This window comes from Austrofundulus limnaeus, unplaced genomic scaffold (genome assembly GCF_001266775.1).
Source record: "Austrofundulus limnaeus strain Quisiro unplaced genomic scaffold, Austrofundulus_limnaeus-1.0 Scaffold47, whole genome shotgun sequence".
NCBI classification, from domain to species: domain Eukaryota; kingdom Metazoa; phylum Chordata; class Actinopteri; order Cyprinodontiformes; family Rivulidae; genus Austrofundulus; species Austrofundulus limnaeus.
In genome coordinates, this window is record NW_013952449.1 from 220,661 (window position 1) to 232,036 (window position 11,376).

Below are 11,376 nucleotides of genomic sequence, written 5' to 3' on the forward strand. Positions count from 1 at the left end.
TCTGCATACAGCATGAGCTGAAGAACAGGAAGAACTGAAAAGATGAAATTTCATTATTTGAGATTCTTTTTGTGAATTAAATCAAATGAACATGTTTTGTATAGCCCACAGATGGATCCTAACTTGTGCTAAGACCCCCATAATAGGCCCACTTTAACAAGTACATATAAAATGTTTTCTTTGACTTTTTGTATTTGAAGGACATGTATGTCACAGGTACTTAAAATATTTTATGTCAATCTGTTTATCAGCTGATGTCTTTAGAACATGATCCTCTGCTCTGCTCCACTGATTTGAAATGGGAAGTTTGGAAAAACCCACTTATAACACAGAACTGACTAATGACATCTGTGTGTCCGAGCTCAGCATCTTTGAGTGAAAAATAAAACAATTTCACAGCACCAACACATTTTCTACCTTGTTGGAACACAGAGTTTAATGTTTCATATCAATTGCCCTTGGTTTAAAACCTTGCTCCACTACCTACTTTACACACACTTTGTGCTTTTGTTTTCTCTAGTTCTCTCTTTTTTTATCTTTTTCAGGAAACACACAGCCCTCCGGTGTGTGGGTGGGAAACAGAAAGACATATTAAAAAGGCAGCAGAACTTTATCTTGACATGCTAAAAGGATGATTTAATCATCTGTAGCAGCAAACTGCCAGCATCTTATTTCAATTTTCCAGTTTAAACCCAGAGATATAATAAATGTGGTCATCTTCTGCACCACTGCCTGGCTGGCTGTTTGTGTTTTTGACTGCTTGTGAATTAAAACCACATGTTTTGTTATTTTGCTGGTGTCAAATCTCAATGTGGAAAGAAAATGAGGGGCTTAGGAAGAGGTTTTAGCAACAAACTTGTTTCAGTGTTGTTACATTCTCTACTTCCAACAGTGTGTTGAGTATGGAGATCAGGTCGGTGCTGTTTGTGTGCACTCTGCCCCACTTTTCCACCCTTAAACACAACATAATCATCATATGAGCTTAGTTAGCTTCTGTGCTGCGGATAAATCAGTAAAATATCCAGCACAGGGGGGTGACTGGTTGTTTGGGAGACTAGAGAAGCTTAAAGAGGTTGTCCTGCTCACAGACCACATGATTGGTTAATAAGTAAAGCATGATTCGTTGGGCTTGGCATTAAATCACAGTCGTCGTGCTTTCAGAAGGCTGCTGTTTACCACTTGTTTTCCTTTCATTTCTGCAAATCAGACAAGTTGTTTTTCCCCTCAAGTCATGGGATTTCTGCTCTGTGTGTTTCAGCTCCTGAGCAGCTGTAAAGATGGACTAATAGAGAAGTTTGGCTTACAATATTCTTATTACTGTGCGCCAGTTGTTTGTCATGGATTTTTTTTTGAAAGAGGAACAGTGCTGCCTCTGTGCTTACAGAGAAGTGTGGAATACTGAGGTGCCTGCAGTGGTGTGAACAGTTTCAGGAGGTTTTTCTAAGAAATGCAGCTGTGTTTTAAGGCTAAAGTGAATGAACAAGTAGGTGGTGAGGGTTCGCTGCTTGTTGTTGAGCAGCGTGGGCTTCATGTGAGATAAATCACTTAAGTTATTTGGGTGTGTTATTTATGTTGCAGGCTGCTCTTTTTTTTTTGTTTCTTTAACCCTGATTAAATTTCCCTCCTCAGTGGGTGACTTTGACAAGATCTGGCGCGAGCACTGCGAGGACGAGCAGACGCTGAGTGAGTACGCCCTCGCCATGAAGAACCTCGCAGACAGCCACTGGACCAAAAACTGCGAAGGAGAAGGCCGCATCGAATGGTGTCGTAGGTGCGACGTGTTTCCAGGCATGTGGAGGAGCTTATTTCTGCTTTCTCTGCGACTGAGGTTTGACTTGTGTTTTGATTCTCCTCCTGCAGTGTCTGTCAAGAGTTTTTCTTGGACGGAGGGATGAAAAGAATGTTAGAAAAGGATGACAAAAGCACTGCAATGGCCATGAGTCCAGCTGCAGCATCTGTTGGTGCTGAAACTCACAACACCATCCCAAGGTAGGTTCTGATGAGAACATCCTAATGTCTTTTTTTAAGTGTCAAGAGAAAATGGCAGAAAGAAAACAACTTTATGTCCTTTGCTTCTATTAATAATGTGTCATTTGTGTGAACGGTTAAAAACTGCAGCAAAACTCACTGCTTCTGGTACAGTTGTTTAAAAAAATGTTACTAATTTGTTGTTTAAACTTCTTTCACTGAATAAATTTAAAATCTGGGCTAAAACAATCATTTACATTTAAACTTTTATGGCACACATAAATAGTAATGTCCTACAGTCTGAGTGTGTGAAAGAACAGAATCTTTTTGTGTGTGAATATAGATTTTAACCTAAAGAGGATCCTTTTCTCAGACAAACAGCTTGGAAATATTCAGTAAATGCTTGTTTACACAAGCAGAAAATATTGTTTCCACTGCAGCCAGTTTAAAAGTTTGAACCCACAGAAGATTCATCAGCTGGTCGTTGTCAGACTTCATTTGTTGGTTTGACAGTAATGCTACGTTCACACCGAACGTACCATTACGTAAAAGTACGTAAAAGTCCATCAGCTGGCAGCTTCTGGAGTGACGAAACTAACTGAACAAATCGCCTCTAAATCATCTGGTGAGTTAATTATCTGCTGTGCACAACGTTCACTTGCTTTTTAGTAAATAAATCAAAGCCGTTTTCTTTTGTTTTATCTTTATTCACCCGCCGAGGACACGCTCCTCCCACAGCCAGCTGCAGTCGCTGCTGCTGCTTCTCGTTCTGGTCTGAACACTAGTGCATTCTTCGGTCTGAACATAGTGCGTCCAACTTCAGGCGTTTTGCGCTTTTTGGCCGCTCAAAACGCGTTCGGTGTGAACGTAGCATAAGCTCCCAGTAAGGTTATTATTTTACAAATGTTGAGCTAAGATTTGATGTGCTAGTAGCTGACAGTCACGTGACAAGATTATGGTGCGTTCACACCGAACGCGATTTCAGCTTCAAAATCGCAGCCAACGCTGAAGTTTGAAGCTTGTGCACTTTGAGGTCAGACGCAGGACATCTGCGCTGCACGGCGACAGCCGCCCCGCCCCTCCCTCCTCTGTGGGGCTCCGTTTAATGTCGGACGAGGAAGTGGCTTTGCTTTATTTACAGACAGCCAGAACGTGTCACGTTCATCAGATAATTAATTCATAATTAATTCACCAGATAATTCAGAGAAGAGGCTCACAGCTGCTTTCAGGACTATTTTTTCAGTCTGATGAGTCGCTGCCACGCATTGCTGCGGATCAGGACACGACTGCAGCACTCATTTTAGCTAAAGAGCAGGAGCTCCGTCTGTTTCAGGTTAGTGGACCTCATTCAGTAAACTGTCCCGTCGGGAAATATGTCACTACGTCACACAGTGGAGTCTCTCTGATTGGTTGACGCTGCGCGTCGAGCTGCAAAAGTTCAGATTTCCCAACTTCAGCGATTTGGACGATTTGGACGATCTGAGCGTTCGACGCTCAGATCGTCCAAATCGTTCAAATCGCGCTGCTCTAATCGCGCTTGAGGCGCCGCAGAACTTCCCGACGTTGCTTGAAGTGCCTCCACCATAGACTTTGHATGTAAACCTGCTGCTCCTGACGCTGAAATCGCGTTTGGTGTGAACGCACCATTAGTCTTTAGTCCAAAAACTATTAGTCTACTCTTTTTGTCTGTTACCAAAAATATCTCATAGACAACTGGATGGATTTTAATAAAACTCTTGAACATAATCACTGGAGGTGCCTGTACAACTGATGAAAATGTAAAGGTCAAATGAAGGCTACGTTGAAATAACTGTATGATTTCATAGTATATGTTATATGTAGGATGAATATCAATAACATTTCTAAATATTGTTGTAAATGTGACCAAAAATCATGAAAATCAGAATAAGAATTTCCATTCAGAGCTCCTGCAGAAGTTCAGTAGTGGGGTGTGCATGGTGACCCACCCTAACCCACAGACTAAAAAGATGAAAATTTTCATCTTCTGTTGGGGTTGTGACCTTTTGACCCCCTGATGACATCATCAAGCACATACTTGTTTAATGAAATGTCATGTAAATTGAAGAACTAATTAATACATATCTGTTGATACCTTGTTGTAAAATTTGGTTGGTTTATATCAAATTTATTCGCAATTAAGCTTCCTGTCCCCCTAACTTTGATGGTCACAATGTAAAAGGGGTGTGTTCAAAAAGGGGTCCCTGGGGGGCAGTGAGACGCACCTTCTTTTCTGTTAACATGCATTTTCTGAAAGACTGTACCCTAGGGCAGTGGTTCCCAAACTTTTCAGCTTTTGACCCACAAAATAACAGTAGCAGAGGCCTGTGCCCCCAACTATTTTTGGATGATAAATATTTCTATCAGGTCAATAAAACATGGGTATTAGTAACAATATTTTTATATTAAATGTACCCATTTTAAATACACTAACCTCACTCATTTGTAACAACTAAGGCAAAAATGTAATTAATTCCTAAAATCTTTTCAGGACCCCACCTTGATGTTTTGGGACCCCACTTTGGGTCCCGACCCCAACTTTGGGAAACACTGCCCTAGCGTACATGAAAATACCTGAGAAGTTGGGGTGGGGGTGTTTATGGTGATCCACCCTAGCCCATGGACAGGCTTTAGATGACTGCCACATGGGGACGGATATTATTAAAATTGTATCAGTACTTATCTGTGTTGCTTGTCAATCCAGTATTTTAATGGTACTCTTGCTGATGCTTCTCTGTGGTAATAAAACTATGAATATGTAATGTTTTTATTTTAAATCAGTTTAGAACTTTGAAAAATCACTTAATTTTTATTTGCACATGCAGTTTTAATTTGCATTGCATTAACCATTGCCAGTTTTCTTTTCTTTTATTTTACCAAGATGACTACTTTAAGCCTCTTATATTTTCCAGCTCACGTTGTTTTTTCAACATTTTATGAAAATTGCATGCCTTTATGTTTGATAAAAACACTTTGGTTCCACATGTGTACTGCTAGCATACATAACCGGAGTAGCAGGTGCTTGGCGTCCCACCTGGAGGTCAAACACAGTGTAACTTTCTGTTTGGACGTGGTGTACTTTACTGATGTGTTTTGATAGATTCCTCATGTTGCCATTTGCAAGCAATGTAATGCTTTGTTACACTTTAGACAGTTTGCACTTTCTGCGTCTGTTTTTGAAAAATAGAGCCACACTTTGAACTTTTTTACTCGCTACTTGCTGCTCTGCCATCATCTGAATCCTGTGTTGTTATTAGCCCCTCCCCTTCGGGCTCTGACAGCCTGGGAGAAGCAGACTCCAAGAGGCGAGAGAGCAAAAGAGAGCTCATCTTGTGCATCATGTGCAGTGTCCATGCTTGTCATGCCACCACTCTGTTCCTGTTAACGATACCATTCAGGTTTATTGATCAGGTCAAAATTAATCATGTAGCACCGGGGCTTAAAAATGACCAGGTTTCAGTACCAAACACTGCTTCCACAGCAAATCAACCTTAGCCAACACAAAGTAAGTAAGTAAGTAAAGTTTTATTTGTAAAGCGCCTTTCACAGAAATATATTCACAAGGTGCTGTACAATCATTAACAGTATAAAAATGGTGGAAAGAATAAAATGAAACAGAAAAACATAATTAAACAGAGCAACAAAAAAATTGAAAACATCAAATCAAGAATTAATTTCTAAAATTGTAAATCAAACACAAGGTCAATGCAGGGCAAAATATACAATAATACACAAAAACATAATGAATGTGGGAGAGAAAAATATGGTGTAAGTTCAATAATTAAAAAACACAGATTGATGAGCATTTGAGGTAGGCTGGCAGTAATGGTGAAAAAGTTTAGCTAAAACGCTTGAGAGAAAAAGTGAGTTTTTAGGAGTGACTTGAAAGAGACAATGTTATCAAGGGAGCTCAGATTAACAGGGAGTTCATTCCAGAGCCTGGGGGCCACAGAGGAGAAGGACCGGTCACCACGGGTCTTAAAGTGAGTGAGGGGAACCATAAGGAGATGTTGAAACATGGCTGTAATGTTTTACAAACATTATTGGTGGTAGCTGCTGGGAGTTGAACATAAAAACAAAATATGAGCATTAATTAATGAAAATACATGAGATCATCTGACTCCACCATTTGAGCATGGTTTCAACCTCTGGCTTTAAAGGCAGCTAGCAACAAGGATTTAATTTCTCCATGTTTTGTTACAGTCCCGTCTTTCAGCTGGGGAAGATTCGCCTTCTGGACGTGGGAAGCTGCTTCAACCCTTTCCTGAAGTTTGATGAGTTCCTGACCGTTGGGATCGACATCGTGCCTGCAGTAGAGGTATGAGCGTCTCTAAAGCAGCTCTGGTCACTTTTGTTGTTGTTCACAGCATGTTTTTAAATCAGGGATCATCAGTTGTGGTCCTCGAGGTCCACATCCCTGCATGTTTTACTTTTTTCCCTTTCTCTAACACACCTGATTCAGTCAGTGAATTACATCTTCCAAGTTCTGCAGAAGCCTGATAATCATTCAAATCAGGTGTGTTGGAGCAGAGGAACAAGTAAATCATGCAGGGCTGCGGACCTCGAGGACCAGAATTAATGATTCCTGTTTTAAATCATGGCTCATGTGAATGAGGTTTGCTTGCATTACAAAGCAAAAACAGCAGAAATGACTCATGCTTGCTGAGGGCGGGGGTAATGGTGCTGTGGTTCCAGCGTATGAAGCAGTTCAGCAGAAAGTGGAACAACACGAGTTTGTGTTTTGCAGCTGCAAATCACGAAACCGTTTGTAATAAGTCATTAGCACATTTCTAAATCACGGTTTGTGCTGCTTTCCTCATGTTTTCAGAGTGTGTACAAGTGTGACTTCCTCAACCTGCAGCTTCAGCAGCCTCTCCAGCTGGCAGGTGATGCAGTCGAGGCTTTCCTCCGTCACCTCCACAACCCAATCGACGCCCTGCCAGCCCAGCTGTTTCACGTGGTGGTCTTCTCCCTGCTTCTCTCCTATTTCCCCTCACCATACCAGCGCTGGATCTGCTGCAAGAAGGCCCACGAGCTGCTGGAGCTGCACGGCCTGCTGCTCATCATCACACCCGACTCGTCTCACCAGAACCGCCACGCCCTCATGATGCGCAGCTGGCGGGTGGCAGTGGAGTCATTGGGCTTCAAGCGCTACAAATACGTCAAATATTCCCACATGCACCTCATCGCCTTCCGCAAGGTGTGTCTGGCCACCACCAGCGACCTGGTGTCACGCAACTACCCCGAGATGCTCTACATCCCTCAGGACTTCAACTCCAACGAGGAGGAGGATTGTTCCGACGTGTCGGCACAGGTGCGCTCCGAGTTTGAGGATGACCAGCTGGCTTGGGGCTTCACGGAGCTACCGGACACGCCGTACGATTCCGATTCAGGGGAGAGTCAGGGCAGCTCTGTCCCTGGATTTCATGAGCTTGAGGATCCCGTTCTTCTTCAGAGCTAGACTAAAATGACCTTTCCTCCTCCTGACTGTCTCCTTCCCTTCTGCTGCTGCGCTGCCAAATTCAAACCTGCTGCATTCTTCTCCCACTCCCCTTTGTTAAAGAAAAAAAATGCAGTTTGCACAGTGTGAAAGAGAGTTTACAGATTATTTTTTCATATCCACACTCCTTTGAGAGCATACGCACACACACACACACACACACACACACACACACACAGACACTAAGATGGGTATATTTTGATAAATAGTTTTTTTTCCAAGTTGGAAATTGATTGCTCTTAAGTTATCTTATCTCCCCGCTCCGTCATTAAAAAAAAAATAAAAAGAAGAAGTCACCATCTCCAAGTCAGCTGTTAGCTAATACAAGTTAGCTTGTTTCCATTCTGTGCTCAGTCTCTGTTCGAATAAGCTATATGTCACAGACTGCTCGGTACAGAAGCCAAAGACAGCACCTCCCAGCAGTCTGACTGAAGTTTGATTGCACTGGAGAGACTGAGGAGGAATGTGTGAACCGGTACGCTTGCTCCTTTCAGTCATGCAGCTCTGAGAACTCTTCATGCGCATTTAGTTTTCCAAAGCAAACAACATAAAAAAGAGAAAAGTTATAGTTTTCAAATATATATTCTTAGTCAAACATTGGTGTTATCTAGTATAATGTGTGTCGATGCCATTTTTAATTCTTCTGAGTGATTTGTGCGTCTTTTATGAGAACGTAGTATTGTAGCATTGTAGAGATTTTCTGAATCAATAGAAGTGTTACTAGGTTTACTGGTGTGAAAATGTAACTGTTCACTTGTTGTTTAGCAAGGTACGAGTGCAAAATAGGTATTACACTTAAGGGTTGGGCGACTGGATGAATATATGGATGATGAGCGAAGAGAGTTCATCAGATTATTTTAAGGACGATGTTTTCTGCCTTTTTAAAATAATTTCCAGCACACAAAGTCTCTAACTTGACCACCTGACAGCTGCTGTCACTTCATTGCTCAGCAAAGATTGGGCTCATTAATTTATTCGATTCAGCAACAATGAATGTGAAAGTTTTATCTTGTAACAAAAAAGATATACAGTTCAAAGTTTTTCTAAAACAAAAGGATTTAGGAGCTAATCTAGCAGCAGCTGCGTAAAGAATCAAGAATTAATTAAAAAATATATCCTGTATTGCCTAAATTAAATTCCTGATTCATTGATGTTTAAAATATAAAACAAACTTTAGGCAACAAAGAAGAAAAAACACGTGATTAGTGATTGAGATGTTCTTATTTATAAAAACCTTTGCCAAAAGCCGAATAGAATAAAACAGCCACCAGTTTTTAAAAGACTAAATGTAGTGGAGAGTTTTCCTCATCGATCAGGTGTGGAGGTAATTCTCTGAGTGTCGCAGCAGCTGTTTCACAATCAACTGTCAGTTAAGTCTCTGAATTAAAGACATTTTCTTAAGTTCTGAGTTAAAGCTGCCTGTGTCCAAGTGAAGCACACACGTAATGTCTGACTGCTCGTCACGAGACACCGAGAGCAGAGAAGAGGGCTTGAACAGATTTAAACCTTTGTTTCCTCAGCGGTGACACCTTTCCTCACCCTTTATGCACTCATGGTCTGAAGCAGACCACATCCTAACTGAAAGCCGTTTAAAGACATTTTTCCTGCAGATTCTGGCTTTCAAATACAGAGTATTTGCTGACAGTGTTAGACATGTATCACATCATAAAACTACCACCCGGGGCTTGTTGCACACATTGAGTTTAGTTCTTGTTCAAGGCTTTGAGTCATTCCTTGGTTTCAAACCAAAGTGATCTTTATTTAGTGACTTGGTGATATGTTTGACCACAGATCGACTACTTCTGAGATTGTGCAAGGAGAATTTATTGTTTTGCTTCAAAAAAATAAAACCAAACAAAAGCACCTTTAAAGCCAGCTGTGTGAATAAATCACCAATAATCCGTTGTCGGACCGATGTTGCCCGATGGAAAAAATAGTTTATCTTGTCGCCCAACCCTGTTACACTTTCCCCCTCATTTTGTTTTACCATGATGTTGAGTCAGTTCTAATTTTCTCTCCTTTTATCGTTTTTGAGCAGAGAAGTGAAACATGTTGCAAGTCATTGATGTGAATTTAACTAAAGTGCACCTGTATCAACATAGCTTTGTTTTGATTGATCTGTTTGAATTTGAATACAAAAAGTCTCAAAAATGATCCAAATCGGAGCTCCTTGCTGTCAGATGATTCACCTTGACTGAAGAGATTTGCACTAATTTGCAGGTTTGACCTGTTGACTTTCAGAAACAGGTGAAATGCTGCAGATTTCAGGAAGATTCGTTGAGACAAAAACAAAAAAAGTGTGATGATACAGAATTTTATGAGAAGTTTTTGCTAAAGACACTACCTGGTGAAATGTTTGTGTGCTCCTGCTGGTTCCTGAAAGGGCCAGTGCTGTGGATTGTGTTGGGTTTGTGAGGATGAATGTTGGTTTTTTATTTTATTTTTTAATTGTCAGTGGCACTTTATAATAGATCTCATTGGGTGTCACAAAATTTGTGAAAATGATTTCCCATAGAAACTATTGACAAGTGAAGTACACGGTGCCTTGTGTGCTCTTGGTTGTTTGGCCTCTGGAGAAAATTAGGATTACACAATTTTATTAACCAGGCATGAAGCTCGTTTGGCCAAATTGCACACAAATATTTTCAGTTTGCCTCTATCATATCAAGGAAGCAGGAAATATTTCTGTATTTGTGTGTTGGATTTTGTTCCCATTTTCATATCATTATCAGGGTAAACAGAAAACAGTCGTCATACCACACCGTCAGACTTCAACAGGCATGTTTTGTGGTGTCTTCCAGTATTTTTGTGTCTGTGAGGGGCCCATTTACAAAGTTTATTTTCATTATCAACACTGATGAAGAACAATGAGTGCTTACGAAGTGGTTGTATTTCTCTTATAAACGAATGTAAATGAAATATATTTGTGTTTGTGTGTTTATTTAAAAAACACTCCAAAAATTTCTTCTGTGTACTTGTTATGAACTGATTGTGTGCATGGGAAAAGAGTAAAAGGTATTTTAACAGGCATTAATAGGTTAATTCTAATAGTATTCCATTAAAGTTGGTTGAAGGTTAAAAATTGGACCCATAGCCTCAGCATTTTGTAAATAATCACTGAAAAGCTATTTTTACGTGTTTAAGAAGATGCTGAGTAAAGTGTTGCAACAAAAAAGACAATGTATGAGAAGTTAATTGAACTTAGCAAAATTCGACTAATAAAAATAATTTGTACTAGTAGTTTAAGTGTGGAATGAAAGTTCAGGTTTTTCCATTTTTTCATTTTTTATTATTTTGTTGACTCGGCCGTTGCTCTGTTAAATATTTAGTTTAAATTATTCCTGAACTTGAGTAAAACTTGGAGAATAATTCATTACTGAATGCTGAAATATGTTCTACATAAATTATGTATTAACAAATCAAATTTACACACACACACAGTTTACACCCATTTCTATACAATGCACACCCACAATACAAGCAATACAAGAGCTCTTTTAGAAATTGTACTTAAATCATTCTTTAACATAAAATTTGTTTGGGGGACATGTTTTCAGCAGCTTTTGCAGGAGCCAGCCTTTAATGACAAATAAGCTAATAAAATAATGAAACATCTTATAGGTTTACTTAGCCTGTTTAGTACAGTAAATTGTATTCAGTAGGCAAATTTTATTTTCACATAGACATCAGAAAGTGCTTCACAAGGAACAAAACTAAAACATACACTCACCGGCCACTTTATTAGATACACCTGTCCAACTGCTCGTTAACACTTAATTTCTAATCAGCCAATCACATGGCAGCAACTCAGTGCATTTAGGCATGTAGACATGGTCAAGACAATCTCCTGCAGTTCAAACCGAGCATCAGTATGGGGAAGAAAGGTGATT

General features: G+C 40.1%; 1 protein-coding gene across 1 annotated transcript in view; it reads left to right on the forward strand.

The window, feature by feature from the left end:
- samtor (S-adenosylmethionine sensor upstream of mTORC1) overlaps nt 1-10,405 on the forward strand; it is a 19,725-nt gene extending 9,320 nt beyond the window's left edge. Inside the window, exons 2-5 of the mRNA XM_014008036.1 lie at nt 1,630-1,771; nt 1,861-1,989; nt 6,190-6,304; nt 6,815-10,405. Coding sequence (XP_013863490.1) covers nt 1,630-1,771; nt 1,861-1,989; nt 6,190-6,304; nt 6,815-7,447 — 1,019 coding nt within the window. The 3' untranslated portion in view covers nt 7,448-10,405. The remainder of the gene's footprint in view (nt 1-1,629; nt 1,772-1,860; nt 1,990-6,189; nt 6,305-6,814) is intronic.
- The last annotated feature ends 971 nt before the right edge of the window (nt 10,406-11,376 follow it).